Genomic DNA, 15,396 nt, shown 5'->3' with positions numbered 1-15,396 from the left:
CAATGAACTTATAGACATATAAAACATTTAACAGAGTGCTCCGAGAGATTAATAAAGTCACAATTACTAAACGGCGTAGCGTGCGCCTTATAGCGCCTTATAGAGTGCAGCTAGCAGCAGTTACCACTCTTGGTACTTTGCTTAACTGCTGCTGAGGGGTGAGTGCGCATGACGTCACTCATAGTTGCCGCTATGTCGCCGTAAAGTAATTGTAATGTAATTAATCTCTCTGAGCACGCTGTTACATGTGTTATTATATGTCTATACGTTCATTGAAGTATTCTCTAGCATGTAGTGCTAAAAGAATTTGGGTAGATTGGCTTATTCTTCATAATTATGAAACAATAGTCGCCCATATAGGAAAATATGATTTTATGTTAATCAGTTAAAACTTGATAGGAACTAAATCTACCACTCATCGAGTGTATGTAATAGATAGACGATGGTATATAGATCGTAGCAATAACTACTTTATGTATGTATGTGGTCAAGGGACTTCAAAATAATGAATTAAGTCAGCAACAAATTTTAATATGGCCGAAGAAATTGTACCTAATGCTATGAATCTCTCGGAGCACGCTGTTAAATGTGTTACATGTCTATAAGTTCATTGAAGTATTCTCTATCATGCAGTGCTAACAGAATTGGGGTGGATTGGCTTATTCTTCATAATTATGAGACAATAGTCGCCCATATAGGAATTTCCATTATTATGTTATGTTAATCAAGTTAAAACTTGATAAGAACTAAATCTACCACTCATCGAGTGTATGTAATAGATAGACGATGGTATATAGGTCGTAACAATAACTACTTTATGTACGTATGTGGTCAAGGGACTTCAAAATAATGAATTAAGTGTAAGCAGCTAAAAAATGCTTTTGGCTCGGGAAGAAAGTGAAGGAACTTTTCACCAAAACGATTATCAGAACCGTAGCCTAGTTGAATGTAGCTCCATTTCAACCTAGAGGTTAGTGGATCGAATCCAGCTGAAGATCTTTTTTCTTTTTGTATTTTATTTTAATGGAGGTTACTTTCAACTTACAGTGAATGTGACCAGTTTATTTTATATAGATTTATTTTGGTTTCTTAATATGTGAATAAAAGATGCCAAGACAAATTTATTTTATTTTATACAAATCCACATTAGAAACTACATCAACACAATCATGTTAAATTATTTTATATTGTTATAAGTAGGTATGATTAAGATCACAATGGTATTTCTAAATTTATTATTTTTTTTTACAAAATTCTTAGCCTATATTCTGATTCAAGATTTCTGTATAGTGTGCTTATTAATAATAATCATAATTTATTTATTTTTCATTAACTAAGGTACAGTAAGAACTTTTACTCTGGTGTGACCAATAACAGTTAACATCGATAGCTTTAATTATATCATAGCTCTTTTAAGAGCTCATTATATTATAATATATACCTAAGAGCATAACATTATAATATACCTATTGTGGTATTATAGTGCATGCATGACTGTGTACTGTGTTATCTAGGGTGAACGTAATTCAATTCTAATGGCCATTTAGGTATTATATTTTCATTGATGCACACTTTCATGACGAGATGCAGGACACGGAGATGACGTGGTCCGAGGTGAAGCCCGCTGCCTTCGACAGACTGAGATGGAGAACCGTTGTGTCTGCCCTTTCCCCCACGGGGGGGTCATAGGACGCCAAGAAGAAGAAGACGCGCACTATCAAAGATTTTGACAGGAACTCCTGTCGTCACATTCGCTGGGTACTTCGACATGTCGATGTTGCATCGTCATCTTCACCCAGGTGATCTGTTGGCAAGAAACGATACATTAATAGAAAGGCGTGCCAAATAAATAACATTTCTGTGTGAACTAAAAACTATAAAAGTTTCAGTTTTCTCGTTCACAAAGTGGCGCCTCTAGCGGAAACTATCATGAAACTTTTGACAGATAATGTATACAGGTGACAGAAGAAAACAAAAAAAAAATCGCTTACGTAAATTGCAAAACCCGTACAGGATGTGCTGCACGGAGGGCGAGTAGACGCCGGTGTCAAGCAAGCCAGCGAACTTGTCCTGGTGGTTCTGGACACGGTTCTGTCTGAGGGGAACATGGCGGATATAGCGCCGCCACCAATAAACTGCTATCGATTCTGAAATTATTAAAAAAAGTGTGATAAATGAAGGATAGATACAGGTATATAATTTAATATGGGTCCTGATAAATTTATTCACTATATTGGTCTTAGCTACCGCCTGGACGCCAAGACCCAAAGGATAGGGCTCGTGAGGGGGAGTGTTGTGCTGGCAGCTTAGAAAGAGCACTCGCCTCTATGCCTTTATGTCTGCCTGACTTAAGTCGTTGACTTGTGAAAACAAGAGTGTCATGGAATAGGGAATATGCGTAATTTTTTTTTATACTTTTATTGGATAGTTTTACATCACTTTATTATAGTAAAAAAAAATTCAACGCCAAAATAAGTAATTTAAGGTATTTTAAACAAAGTTAAAAAATTACAACCATCACGACCACTTTGAAATTCCCGTCAGGATGGCGGGCTGTCGTGACGTCATAATCGTTTAATTTCACGGCTCAGAATAATGAGTCCCGTCAGTCGGCATAGATTTTTTACCTAATCAAGTAATCACAGAGTACTTTTGTATTTTCAACAAACCAATGTTGTCATGGTAACAAACGAAAAAGGAAGTGTATAAAGTGTGATCAGTGGCTGTTTTGTAATGGTAATAAAGTGTGACCAGTGGCTGTTTTGTAATGGGAGCTCGTAAATAGCTGCTAGTAGCTCTTTTGAAATGGGAGCGCGCAAACCAGAGGACCTTTGTACACAATATTACGCTATTATGGCAATATGAATATTAATTAATATTTGTATTGTATGTAAGTACTTACTGTAACTTTGGTTCTCAGTAAGAGAGACTAGGGTTAGTGGGTCATTCTATTCTATTATCTGTGGGGGTGTAAGAACCTGCACCTGGCTCTCTTGAATGGAACCATTGTGCATATCTCAAAGGTCTATACCCCCTTATCTAAACTATCGAATAAGAGTATAAAAATATATGCATATTCCCTAATATTTGGGCACACGGCTCTCGACTTTTCAATAGTCTTTGCTGTCCTTTTCCGCAGCTGGCCACAGTTTACTCGTTCATACTGCGTAATAAATTTAATGTGTCCAGGGGCGCGATTCACATCTCAACCGAAATATTTGTAAAGCGATACGAACGAGTTACGAGATGAAATCCGCAATGTTTAAAAACGCGATTCATAGCACACATACTTTGATCTCGTTTTCATATCGCTAGTTCGTATTTGGATGGCTTGAGTGAAATGAATGAAACTATATTTTTTTTAATTGCCATGCAAAAATTATAAATACTACCACTACACAGGGGTATAATCGTGACAGTTCTGACATTGCGAAAAAGAGACGCTTAGCTACATTAAGCGTAAGAAAGAAACGTTAAGCTGTAAATGTTTTTTGTCCTTTTTGCTGTGGCGCCTGTTTACGTCAGTTCTCTGTGCCAAACAATGAAACAAATGAAAAATCTGTGCCAAACAAAGGCTGACAGTTACAACAAAATTTTCTAAATGCTATTTATTTTCGATTTGCTAGTGATTTGTGGGTGTTTATTAAGTTTATTAGACTATTATCATCACTTAACGAGTGTGTGACATGGGTGGGTGGATTTTGTTCGGTTGTTTAGAGCATATTGAACGAAAACACGATGGAATGATGGATGAGATATATTTTCACATGTAAGTAGATACTATCAAGTTTAACAAGCTTACATTCATCATAGTACTATCTATTGGCTCGATTTTAATATAAAACGATACTAATTTTAATACTGTAAGGTCTTTTAGTATCAGTTTTAAGTAAAAATTACGAGGTACCATATCATAACAAATCACATGGTGTTGCAAGTTATTGAAAATTTATTTTACCCACAAATATTATAGTATGCAAAGAAAATACTAGAAATTGTAACGGACTCGGGTTGGGTTTACAAATGGGGCGCACGAATTCGGTTTTTGTGAAGATTGTATTTTGTAGAAGTCATTCTCCTGTTTCAAATGAGGTGCCTCTCATTGTGAGGAAACGTTCGTTTCGTTTTTTTCTTCTATGTGTGATTTCTTCTGTATAATATAAAGTTTATTGTATTGATACGAAATACGTGTTTCCTTTTAAAAAAACCCCATCACATATTTGGCCCACGATTATAATGCTCATGCTCATCCATTTATCTCTTTCATAGGTTTCCGACAGAAAAAAAAATATCAAGAAAATGGATAGACATTACCGGTCGCACAAATTGGAAACCAAGGAAACATACAAAAATTGTGTTCGGCACATTTTGAAGAGGATTGTTTCGATTGGACGAAGACAATGAATTATACAATCCACTCAGTTTGTGTATATTAAATAATTATATTGAAATCAAATAAGTATGAGTAAAGTTTTTTTTCTTATATCGTCGGTTGACAGGAAAAACTCAATAAGGCAGATTTTTCAATATTCAGATAAATGTTATCTTGGTAATACAAACATTGAGAAACATTGAGACGCAACAGCATCAAAATTATTTCCTAGCAAAACTTTTGTCTGGCTATTGAAAAATTAGCCTTTAGTGTCTTTTTCCTATCAACCGACGATATACTCAAGTTTTGTTTTTGTTATTATGATAAGTTAAATTTCCCCATATTTAGGTTTTATTTTTTTGTCGGCAACATCTATGGTTTGAGTGAGAAAGAGAATAGTGCACACGGCGATTGCGAATCTATTTGTAGTTGATCTGAGTACCACTAATTGTTTTAAATAATTTTGTTCCTACAATATATTTTGTTGGAATTAGTGTCGATAGCAAGTATCAAGAAACAGCTTTTTAATTCAACGTTGAAGAAATTCATAACCTGTGGCACTTTTGACAGCCGCCATGTTTTCTCCATAAAAACATTGATTTTCTTTGCTCATTTTCGTGTCAACGTAGTTTTTTTGGAAAATAAGAAGAAAGGAAGTTTAACTTACTTAGAGAAATACGACTGAGACATGTAAGTATCAATGTATTAACCTATTTTTTTTGAAATATAAATGTTACCGGTTGTAGTCAAGAAGGTATTGTAATTTACGATGTATCCTTCAATTTCTGTTTTGAATTGTTTTAGAAACACAAGCAGCAGCCGATGTGCTTGAGTAGCAGAAGGAGCAACTGCGTTGTGAGAGGGCCACGGCTTCAGCCCTCACAATGATAGCTGATTAGCTGAAGTAATGAACAGACAGGCTGCAGTCAATGAGAGGCTTCTTGAGGAGGGGTTCCTCATATGGAAAAAGGTAGGTTATTCCTAAATGTTTGGCTAAATAATAGAATAGAATTTAATTTCATTGTTACCCCAATAATGTCTTAGGAAAACTGGTGTTGAATATTTATGTTACAGCGTAGTTTTGTTTAGTATCTGTCTGTAATTTTTTAGAACAATATCATACTGAACTTTTCATTTTGTCTTTTCTAGTCTAATGAAAGGAACAATCAAGACCAGACTTAAAGTAAAATAATACGTATACATAATTTATATCGGAATAAGTACAAAATATTTTTGTAGGTATATGTTTTAACTATAAATTGAAAATCCACAGATTTTAGCGGCGACGCAGTTGCGCGACCAGTGAAGCTCTGGCTCCGCGACCGGCGTGGAGCGCGCGGTCAGCGCGGCGCTGCTGCGGCTGCTGCGCGGGAGGATCCCGTCCCTGCGCATGCGCCTGGCCTTCAATGACCTCACGCCTCTCTTCTTCCTCTTCTTCATGCGTCAATTCAAACAGAGGAGCACCTGTGATTACTGATTACCTAAGTTCCTATATACAATAATAGTTTAATAATTGTTAACAAAATATTGTATATATAAGTATTAATAATTACTTATACAAAAGGCTAAAAGCATTTTGTACCAGCCAACCTATAGGAGAGAATATGAGAAAAATAATAAGACTTTAATCTTTGATTGCCATTATCTGTAGCTTTATTAAGTGGTAAAGGGACCTAATTACTACCTATATTTTTTTAGTATTTGTGATAATTCATAGAATTTATTAGTTCTATCAATAAATAAAATATACATGCATTACAATGTGTTTAATTCATTAACTTACAATTTGCAAACTGAGGGAATGTGTATGCTTTCGGTTAAAATATTCTTCCTCATTCTGCGAGGACCTCAGGCCAAAATCCACACCAATCAAATAAATATCACTAATACAAGCTTACTATAAAGGAAAATTACGAATTCGGTAAAGATGGAAACGTATCTCGTAGGGACGGCTGTCCGGCTGAAAAATGGCTTGAAGATCTTGGAGAGATGCGTACAAGGTCAATTTCACTTTTAGCAGTATTTTCTGAAAACGATCTAACAATTTCACCCTTTTCTTCGAAAGTTTAAAATCGCTAAAACGTCAAAATATGACAGATAAGCGATATCAAAAAGTTCAACAAAAATGACATGAATCGCGTCATTCTCCATTCCGTTCATTCATTTTGCGATCTCGAAACGATCTTACTATGTAGCTTGTTTTTAGTGCCATGTGAATCGCAATTTCATAGCTCGTTCGTAAAAATCTGAAAACGAGATGAAAACGAAGTTGTTTTTTGTGACACGAATCACCCTCCAGTTCTTCTGATTACGAGAATTCTTCCATAACTTAATTTAGAAAAAAATAACAACTTTTGAAATATACTAACTGCCATTATAACCTAAAAGTAGAAAGAGCAACTTGTGTCATGTTCATGTCATAATACTGACAATACAAATTTAATTTTATTGTGTTGCAATATAGAGCATATTTGAGTGGCTCGTTGACTAGCGAATGGCTGTTTACGCCTCATTACAATAGAACAACTAGTGGCAGCCCATACACTACCAACAAAAAATATAAAAAGTCCTAAACTTTGCAAACAAACAAGCATATCAAACAAGAAGTGGAGAGGTTATAGGAGGCTAGGATCTACTCGTATTGGAAGAATTTTTATGTGATCCATCGTATCTGATCACAACGAGCATCACAAATACTCGGTGACATTAACATTTCTTTGTTTACACTTGACATTTATTTAACTATACGCAAACGCAAAGAAGTTATTATTCTGAGATTGATATATAAAGAATTATGACGTCACATCCGCCCTAAGAAAATGGGTGACGTTTCTCGGAAGTTAGAATTTACCGAAGTTTTTTTGTACTTTTCAACTTCATTTACTTGCTCAAAAATAAATTATAATCAAAAATAATGATGGAGTCGTAGTTATGAAACAACAAAGTTTATTATAAATAATATTTGACCTTTATTTGAACCACTTGCATATTCCCTATTGTAATGTATATATTTTGGAATAAATTATTATAGCTACATACGAGTATTTACTGTAAACTATCAATTACAACATAATACATTGCTGCACGTCATGACTTTACGTATGGTAAAAGGATTAGACAGTCATTAGTATCAATACTCAATATTTTACCGCATATATGCATAGTGTCAATGTGCAAAACTCCTAGCTACTACAGAGGAACCAGGATTTTATTTATTTCGCTTACCTCTGCGTTATGCTGGTAATTAATTCCTTTTGCAAAAGTGTATCCAAGTGTATCGTCATATTCATACTTTCTGTCAGCTGGACTTGCTCCTCAGCTGTCTCCTTTCAAAGTGGTTCCCTCTGGACAGGGTCTGTCTGGGCGGAACATGGTGTATATAGCGCCGGCACATTTTACAACATTTTCACCTGAACAATCCACAATTAATCAGAAATAATGAATAGTTTTGCGCAGCCGGAGCGGCAAAACAAACGACAACAATCCCCGATAAAGAAAGATGGCCGACTCGACTTCGACGACTTCCTCAGTTTTAATCACAGACAAACCATAGACAACGAGTGATTTTACTCTGGTCAATCCCAGGTCTCAGAATAATAATAAGCAAATTACAAAGTAAGATTATTACAATGGAAAAGAGTGTTAGTTATTTAATTCAATTAAGATAAAATCAATTTTGCTACGTATACGTATTTGATGATGAATTGATGACGCATCATGATGCTATGAACTACTAAGTGTATCAATAAACATCAAAATCAACTGTACCAGCTAGTTAAAATAATTTTATTTATCAGTGTATGCAAATAAAAGTTACCGAGACAAAATGTATTTATTTTGTTCAAATCCACATTAGAAACTACATTATCATAATAAATTATTTTTATTTTATTGCGATGCACGCTAGTGACCAACACATGACTGAACATTCCACTTATCCCTTTCTTGGGCCTGCTCACACCATTCCGTGTTAAAATTGTCCAAGTCATCCCGCCATCTCTTTCTTGGTCTGCCTCTGCGTCGGCGGCCGTTGTTGGGTATCCATTTGGTGGCATTTTTTGCCCACCTCTCCGGCTGCATACGGCAGACGTGCCCCGCCCAGTCCCACTTCAGTTTAGCAGTCTTGGCACCCACGTCAGCTATTTTAGTCTTTTAGTATTCTCGTAATCATTCATTAACAATCAAGTTATTATTTAATTAGAGGATATTAGAAAAGCTCAGTTGGTAATTATTTATAATTTCTTGAAATGTAAACTAAAGACCTACATGATGACGATGATATTGAACGGGAGCACAGGGCGCTGGCAGCCCGCGCGTATTGGCCCGCAGGTTTGCTCGCTGCTCACGTAAAGTAAAAATTACACTATTCAAATCTTATTGTCAATTGGGCAGCCTGTCACAGCCTGTGGGTCAAATATACGCAAAAGGCTCTCAGCGCTCTGCGAGTTCAATATAACAATGCCTTTAGGATTTGTTGGGGCTGCCTCGCCACTGCAGTGCATCCAGTATGTTTGCGGAAGCACATACTGATGGCTTCCATGCAATTATGCGCAAAAAGGTAGCGTCGCTCCCTGTCCAGGGTGCGAGCCAGCACCAACGGCATGCTAGAGGTCATTGCAGGAAGAACGGATGGTGACATATTGAAACATTGGGTGTATATGGTCTACTTCAACAATAAAACAAGCATACGGGATGCCTATGGTTAATTTATAATATTTATTTATAATCAAAATAATCAAAATCGGTGGGTTTACTTTAATAAATTTCCCGCTCCCGCGGCCATGGCGCCCGCCGCGCCCCCGACCACGCGACGAGGGCGGCCCCTGCCACCACCGAGGGCTCTCCACAAACTGAAAAATGATTTAAAAAGGGCAAATTCTATCTACTTTTATACTGTAGAAAAATAACAAATTTGTAATCGGACGTTCGTGTGAAGTGAGAACTTGTAAAATTGATCATAAGCATTAAATTTAATGATGATGGGCACCAATATATGGAAGCTGGGACCAGCACCAATAGAAATGAGTGATACATCGTTGAAAAGGTATTTTTTTGCAGAATATGAATAACGGAAGCGCTAGTCTTGATTTACTGTCCAATTAGAATAATCGTACCTTGAAAGTTTTTATATTTTATTTCTGTAATTTTTATGTTTTTGTTAGTTTTTCACATCCATTTTTAATTTTTAAAACAAAATGATCATATTTCATATATTTTTTTATTTGTTTATTAGATAATAAACAAAGTAAAAGTAAATAAAACCACTTGAAAGTAATTTCTCCAATTTCAATAATACGTGTTTACGTCATACGTGTATTACGCCCTAACTGTCATCAGGAGAGAGAGTGCAATGCCATAGAAAAATACTTCCTTCCGACGAATATATTTCAAAATGGACAACTTATACGGATTTGTCGTCATAATACTTTTTTGCTCATTTGAAAAGAGCTATCCAACGATGTATGTCTCATCTTTATTGGACATAGGTCCCAAAACGCCCATTGTCATTTACGTAATTGTTTTAAAATAACGTATTTTCAAACTTACACAAATGTGGATAGGTGCGGCTGCCGGCTGCGGCGGCTGCGGCGGATGTACCGGCTGCGGCGCAGGCGGACCCGGGTAGCTGAAATTTCGTTTTATTTATTTATTTATAATTCTCCGTAATAAATAATACTAGTGCTAATCGGGATCTCGGTGTCTTTAAAGAGCGTGCATCCGCTCCGCGGTTAAAGTTAGTACAGTACATACTAGTGTTGCCCAAATTCAGTCTTGGTCTTGCAGTCTTGGTCTTGTTCTTGCGTTTTTGCAAGACCAAGACCAAGAACAAGACCGCGTATTTTTAGCAAGACCAAGACTGACCGTGCAAGACTTGAGCAAGAACAAGACATAGCCTGCAAGACTCTTGCGTCTTGCAGAGCGCTATTTCACTGAGTAGTTAGGTGTAACAGTTCGGTGTATAGGTAAGTACGCTTAGGAATTCTATGAGATGCAAAAAACTGTATCAAAGAAAATGAAAAACTGGACCTATGCGCATTACGACTAATACCATAAACATAGCGAATAAAAAAATATCTATTAAAATCAAAAAGTAAACTTTAATAAATAGTAATAGACTAATAGGTAATTGCAAGACTTGCAAGACTCTTGCTGCAAGACCAAGACCAAGACCAAGACTGGGAGCGCAAGACCAAGACCAAGACCAAGACCAGGTGTATTGGCGCAAGACCAAGACCAAGACCAAGACCAGGTGTATTGGCGCAAGACCAAGACCAAGACTGGCTAAGTCTCGTCTTGTTCTTGCATTTGGGCAACACTAGTACATACCTAGCCGCGAACGGCGGCGCCACCTCCGTCGGCCACGGCGCATACGGCGCCGGCAGCGGCACCGCAAATGGCGGCAGAGGCCAGGCCGGGTACGGCGCCGGTGCGGGCACCGAAAAATACCGGTATCTGAAATTTAATAAAAAAAATATGATTATAATTAATTATGATACGGATTAATTTGACATAATTATATCCACTATACTTGTCTTGCCACTGCCAGTATAAAACTTTATTATCTACCGATGACTGGTAGTCACATTTAGGCCCTGTTTCACAATGTCTAGTTGACCACCTGTGCGGTTGGGGCTGGGGCGGCGGCGGCACCACCGGCGGCGCCGTTGCTGGCTCCCTACCCGGCGGCGGTGGCACCACCGGCGGCGGCATCACCGGCGGCGGCACCACCGGCGGCGTCGTCGGTGGCATGGCCCTGTAAAACCATATATCGCAAGTGGTTAGCCAGCAATTTGCTGCGTGATTGTGAAATTGTTTGTCGTCCAAACATGTGGATGTGAGAAATGAAGTGTTAAGGTACTTTGTACTCACCCGGGCAGCTGCGGCGGCGGCGGCGGCGACTGCACAGGTGATTTACTGTAAAAAAATATATAACTTGTTATATGAATGAAAGAAAGAAAGAGGAAGGGTTAGCCAGGTAGCAATGACCCAATAGCCATTGTGATCATAATCTTACAGTGGTAAGTACATTGCCAAGAATGGCATATCATCGCCACCGGCCACTGTGTGTACTGGAGCCTTCACATAGACTACTCTTTCAATTGTCAGTGTCAACTGGCACTGTCAAAGTAAGTACCATTATTTTATTTTGTTATTAACCTCAATTTTGTCCTTTTAGGTAGGTAGGTAACTTTGATTTTGCAGATGGTAAATGTATGTTAAATCTACATTAGTTTGTTGAGACAAATAAAGATTAGTACAGTGCATAGTAACTAAAAAAATTAAGGTTTCTTTGAAACTCTAGTGGAATATGCAATAACAAAAATAAATTTTAAAGTACAAATTATACAATTATAAACACAATTATACTACAAAATCATCAAATACACCAATCATTTGGCTATAATATATATATATAAAACACCTCACCTCCTTAAACTTTAAAGCACTGAAATCACAATTTTATTGCATGTGACAAGTGGCTTTTCAGTATACAGGGTTATTGGTAAGTAGACCGGATCCTTTCAGGAGGTGATAGAAGAAGGCATTTCCAGTCAATTGAACCCTATAATGCATTATCCTAAACTTAACCATTTCTAAGATATTTAATATTTAAGGTTTTTTAAATTTTTTGCCAAAATTTTATGCTTAAAACCGAAAATAAAGAAAACTTGCCACATTTCAATATTTTTTTTGTTGCTTTGCATAAGTAACACTTTAATAAACTAATTAAAATAATCAAATGTGCATTATTCGACTTAAATTAGACATAATACCTCAAAATAGTTAAACATTTTGAAAAAGTATTCAAAACGCAAAAACAAATAAATTAAATTAAAAAAGAATTTTATATGACGTGTACGCCTATAAATGGTTTTCGCAACGAAATTTGTAACGAGGAATATGTTATCAGTGTGTGTTGTGTAAACTGCTGGTGTTCCATATTTGATAAATAAATAAATAAATAAATGACATTTTTTTGTGCACTTCAGCTTAAAAACATGGTCAACTAATAAGTTTTCAAACAAGATAATTCAATATCAAATCGATTAAGGTATCACCAAGATATGGCCAAAACACAAACAAATATGAATAGTGTCTAGTTTTGGTATGTCTTTATATTAGAGAATTTATCGATACGAAATGTCTAGGCTGTGATTATTCGTTCCACGCTTTGCTATTTTAAAATACTAGAAAATAGATACATAGTATTTCCTCTCTAAACCAGTTATGTAATATGATGGATCTCTCACTAAGCCATTGTTGTGAAGTTGTAAGTTATCAATTACTTTTTGTTGAGGTGATTTAAAATCTGTATCAGTAATTTTTACTTCATCCATTTTTATTTTTTTTCTATGTTGTAAGTAATCAATATGTTGAGGTGGTTTAAAATCTGTATCCTTTTCAATTTTTATCTCAGACAATACTGGATGAACTGGTTCATGATCTATGTTCATATCTGTACCTTTTTCTAATTTTATTTTACACAATCCTGGTTCATGATCTATGTTTGCAATATTCAATGCTTTGTCGTGTTTTAAGAGCAAATTTGTTTTTTCAGATTCAGATTCAGATACATTTATTTGCTAGAAACATGGTTACATGAGATCTTAAAAAATAAAATAGTGTCTGGCAAGTTTCACCGAATGTTCGGTATGCAAATTTACAGATGCATGCATGCATGCTCATGCTCACATTAAATAATAATTAAGCAAAAATTTACACAATATTACAATATCACATTATAATTAAAACATTTTGATACATTATACCTATAAAGTAATAATAATAATATAATTTAATTGCAAATGTCATGAAAAAAAATAATTGTTAGCGAATTCTAAATATTGATTGACAATGAGCCGTTTTCCTTGACAGCTGTCAGTTGAGCTTTTGGGTAAGCCGATAGATGGCGTGAAAACGCAGTGTACCAACTGTCAAAAATTACATAGAGAGCAAAGAGTACTAAACTCAGAATAAGAACTCACTAGTTGTGATTAAATGTCGGGTGGTAGCGCGAGCCATCCTTCCGAGGCTCAGACTGCATGTGGCTTGGGATAGTGCTAAGTATTCTGTGAATAGTTCGACCTGCGCCGTCACGTAGTGTTCTTTTCTCTATGCGCGCCGTTTGAACGGGTGCTGGGTGCGAGAACTGATTTTCTATTTTTATTTATTGTATGATCCTAAATAAGATCCCAAAGAAATACTTACAAGACAAGATGAGAATGTGTGCCGTCGCAACTTGTAAAAATAAAGGACATCATTTTAGCTGTAGTTACCTAGCCTAATTTTGCCTAAGCTAACTTTGCAAGCTAATTTTTATGGTATTTTGAGACCTAACCATCTATGTGAAGTTTTTAATAAAAATGCGGAAGCACGAACACTAAGTAATTTTTATTTTTACACGTTACACAAACATTAATACTGAACTTGCGATAGAAAAGGTTTATAGAATTTGGAAAAAGGATTTGATACAAAACTAGATAGTTAATTTTAATAATTGAATTTAAGCAAAGCTCAAAAAGAATTAAAGAGATGCGAAAGCTAGAAGCGCAAGCCGAGAAAAAGGGAAGGGCTGTCCTCTGCTTGTCCTTTTATGTAAGCGCATCTTCAAGTTGGAGTAGTAGTGGTGCCGCGTTGCTATTGGTTCGGCGCGCGATGTCGTGATCTAGCCGTCTTGCCATTGGTTGAATATCACGCCATCGGTGACGATGCCGCGGCGGGCCGGTTGCTCGTCCATTGGTGTAGGATGCAGCGCCTCGTTGATTATGGGGTGTCCGCATATGTGGCGTAGGTACATCGACACGCCACATCATAAATTTCCAAATGATGAAAGCCAGGCGCAACAATGGATTAAGGCGACTCGGATAAATGTGCGAAAAATTGATTGGAAACTGCGAAAACATTCATGGTTGTGTTCGGATCATTTCATACCAAGTTATTTTCATTCACGTAAGTAAGTTAAATCATTCGCGGTAATGTAAATTAACCATTGTTACATAACATGATATATTACGCACAATCGCACTGAACGCTGAAGCAACAGTGACATCGACATCATAGAGAAAATAATACTACAATTCTACCTACCTATAGTGCCACAAACTTATCTGTTCCGGTGAGAGCGAACTAAATTGGTCCATACCTCATTACTTACTAATGAATTTCATATTGACATGACATAGATTATATGGACCAATTTAGTTCGCTCTCACCGGAACAGATAAGTTTGTGGCACTATACGTCACTTTCACATTTCGTTAGCCTCACAGAATAACATATTGTGATCTGAGTGTTTTCTGAGGGTTTGAAAGTTGGTACAACCCCAGACAACGCCATCTATTTCTCCAAAAAGGAACTTTTTTTTTTTTAACAAACGCCTCATTGAATAATTATTATATGGTATGCTTAAAAAATTCATCCATTGTATAAAATACATTTTTAATAAGCCAGTTTTTAAGTTTGAATTTAAATTGTTGTATAGGACTGTTTTTTATGTCGCTTGGTATTTGATTAAACACTTTAATAGTCATTATATGACAGTTTTTACTGTATAGAGCACTTTTATTTACGGGTAGTACAAGACGGTGTTTATTTCTAATGTCAAAATTGACTACATTTCATACTTTTTTATACATGTCAGGATTTTGTTTTACATGTGTCCCAATTTCAAATATGTACATACCTGTCAGTGTCAGTATATTAAATTTCTTAAATAAAGGTCTACAAGAGTCTGTTTGTTTCCTACCACAAATGGCTCGTATGCATTTTTTCTGGGCTATAAAAGCTTTATTTATGTCCGTGCAATTTCCCCATATTAAAATACCGTAACTTAAGATAGATGACACATAGCCATGGTAAGCTGTGAGCGCTACTTGTAGGCCAGAGATCTTGTTAAGTTTATATAGTACATACACAAACCTATTTAATTTGTTACAGATAATATCTATTTGGCATTTCCAATTACAGTGTCTGTCAAGAGCGATACCTAGAAATTTTACATTATCTGACTCTTTAATTGTTAC

At 36.2% G+C, this 15,396-nt stretch overlaps 1 protein-coding gene and 2 long non-coding RNA genes across 3 annotated transcripts; 1 reads left to right on the top strand and 2 right to left on the bottom strand.

Annotated features, from left to right (window-relative positions):
• Nucleotides 1-1,071: 1,071 nt before the first annotated feature.
• On the bottom strand, nucleotides 1,072-8,047 carry LOC119694714. The gene is made up of 3 exons (XR_007268198.1): nucleotides 7,598-8,047; nucleotides 1,992-2,147; nucleotides 1,072-1,804 (listed from the first exon to the last, which is right to left on the bottom strand). It is a non-coding gene; the product is annotated as an uncharacterized LOC119694714 (long non-coding RNA).
• On the top strand, nucleotides 4,821-6,130 carry LOC125491233. The gene is made up of 3 exons (XR_007268197.1): nucleotides 4,821-5,062; nucleotides 5,177-5,342; nucleotides 5,646-6,130. It is a non-coding gene; the product is annotated as an uncharacterized LOC125491233 (long non-coding RNA).
• A 929-nt stretch (nucleotides 8,048-8,976) lies between the features above and the next one.
• Nucleotides 8,977-11,729, bottom strand: LOC125491280 (formin-like protein 3). Its single transcript, XM_048632845.1, has 4 exons — nucleotides 10,992-11,729; nucleotides 10,700-10,825; nucleotides 9,920-9,998; nucleotides 8,977-9,222 (listed from the first exon to the last, which is right to left on the bottom strand). The coding sequence occupies exons 1-4, from the start codon at nucleotides 11,120-11,122 to the stop codon at nucleotides 8,977-8,979; spliced, it is 582 nt and encodes a 193-aa protein (XP_048488802.1). The 5' UTR covers nucleotides 11,123-11,729.
• Nucleotides 11,730-15,396: the final 3,667 nt, after the last annotated feature.

This window comes from Plutella xylostella, chromosome Z (assembly GCF_932276165.1).
Source record: "Plutella xylostella chromosome Z, ilPluXylo3.1, whole genome shotgun sequence".
NCBI classification, from domain to species: Eukaryota; Metazoa; Arthropoda; class Insecta; order Lepidoptera; family Plutellidae; genus Plutella; species Plutella xylostella.
This window is presented reverse-complemented; position numbering and strand designations above follow the sequence as displayed.

Coding starts and splice junctions, on each gene's coding strand:
- LOC125491280 (XM_048632845.1), bottom strand. CDS start 11,122: ATGCCACCGACGACGCCGCCGGTGGTGCCGCCGCCGGTGATGCCGCCG. Junction 9,999..10,699: donor GCGCCGCCGTTCGCGGCTAG/GTATGTACTAGT, acceptor ACGAAATTTCAG/CTACCCGGGTCCGCCTGCGC. Junction 9,223..9,919: donor CCGCACCTATCCACATTTGT/GTAAGTTTGAAA, acceptor ATCATTTTTCAG/TTTGTGGAGAGCCCTCGGTG.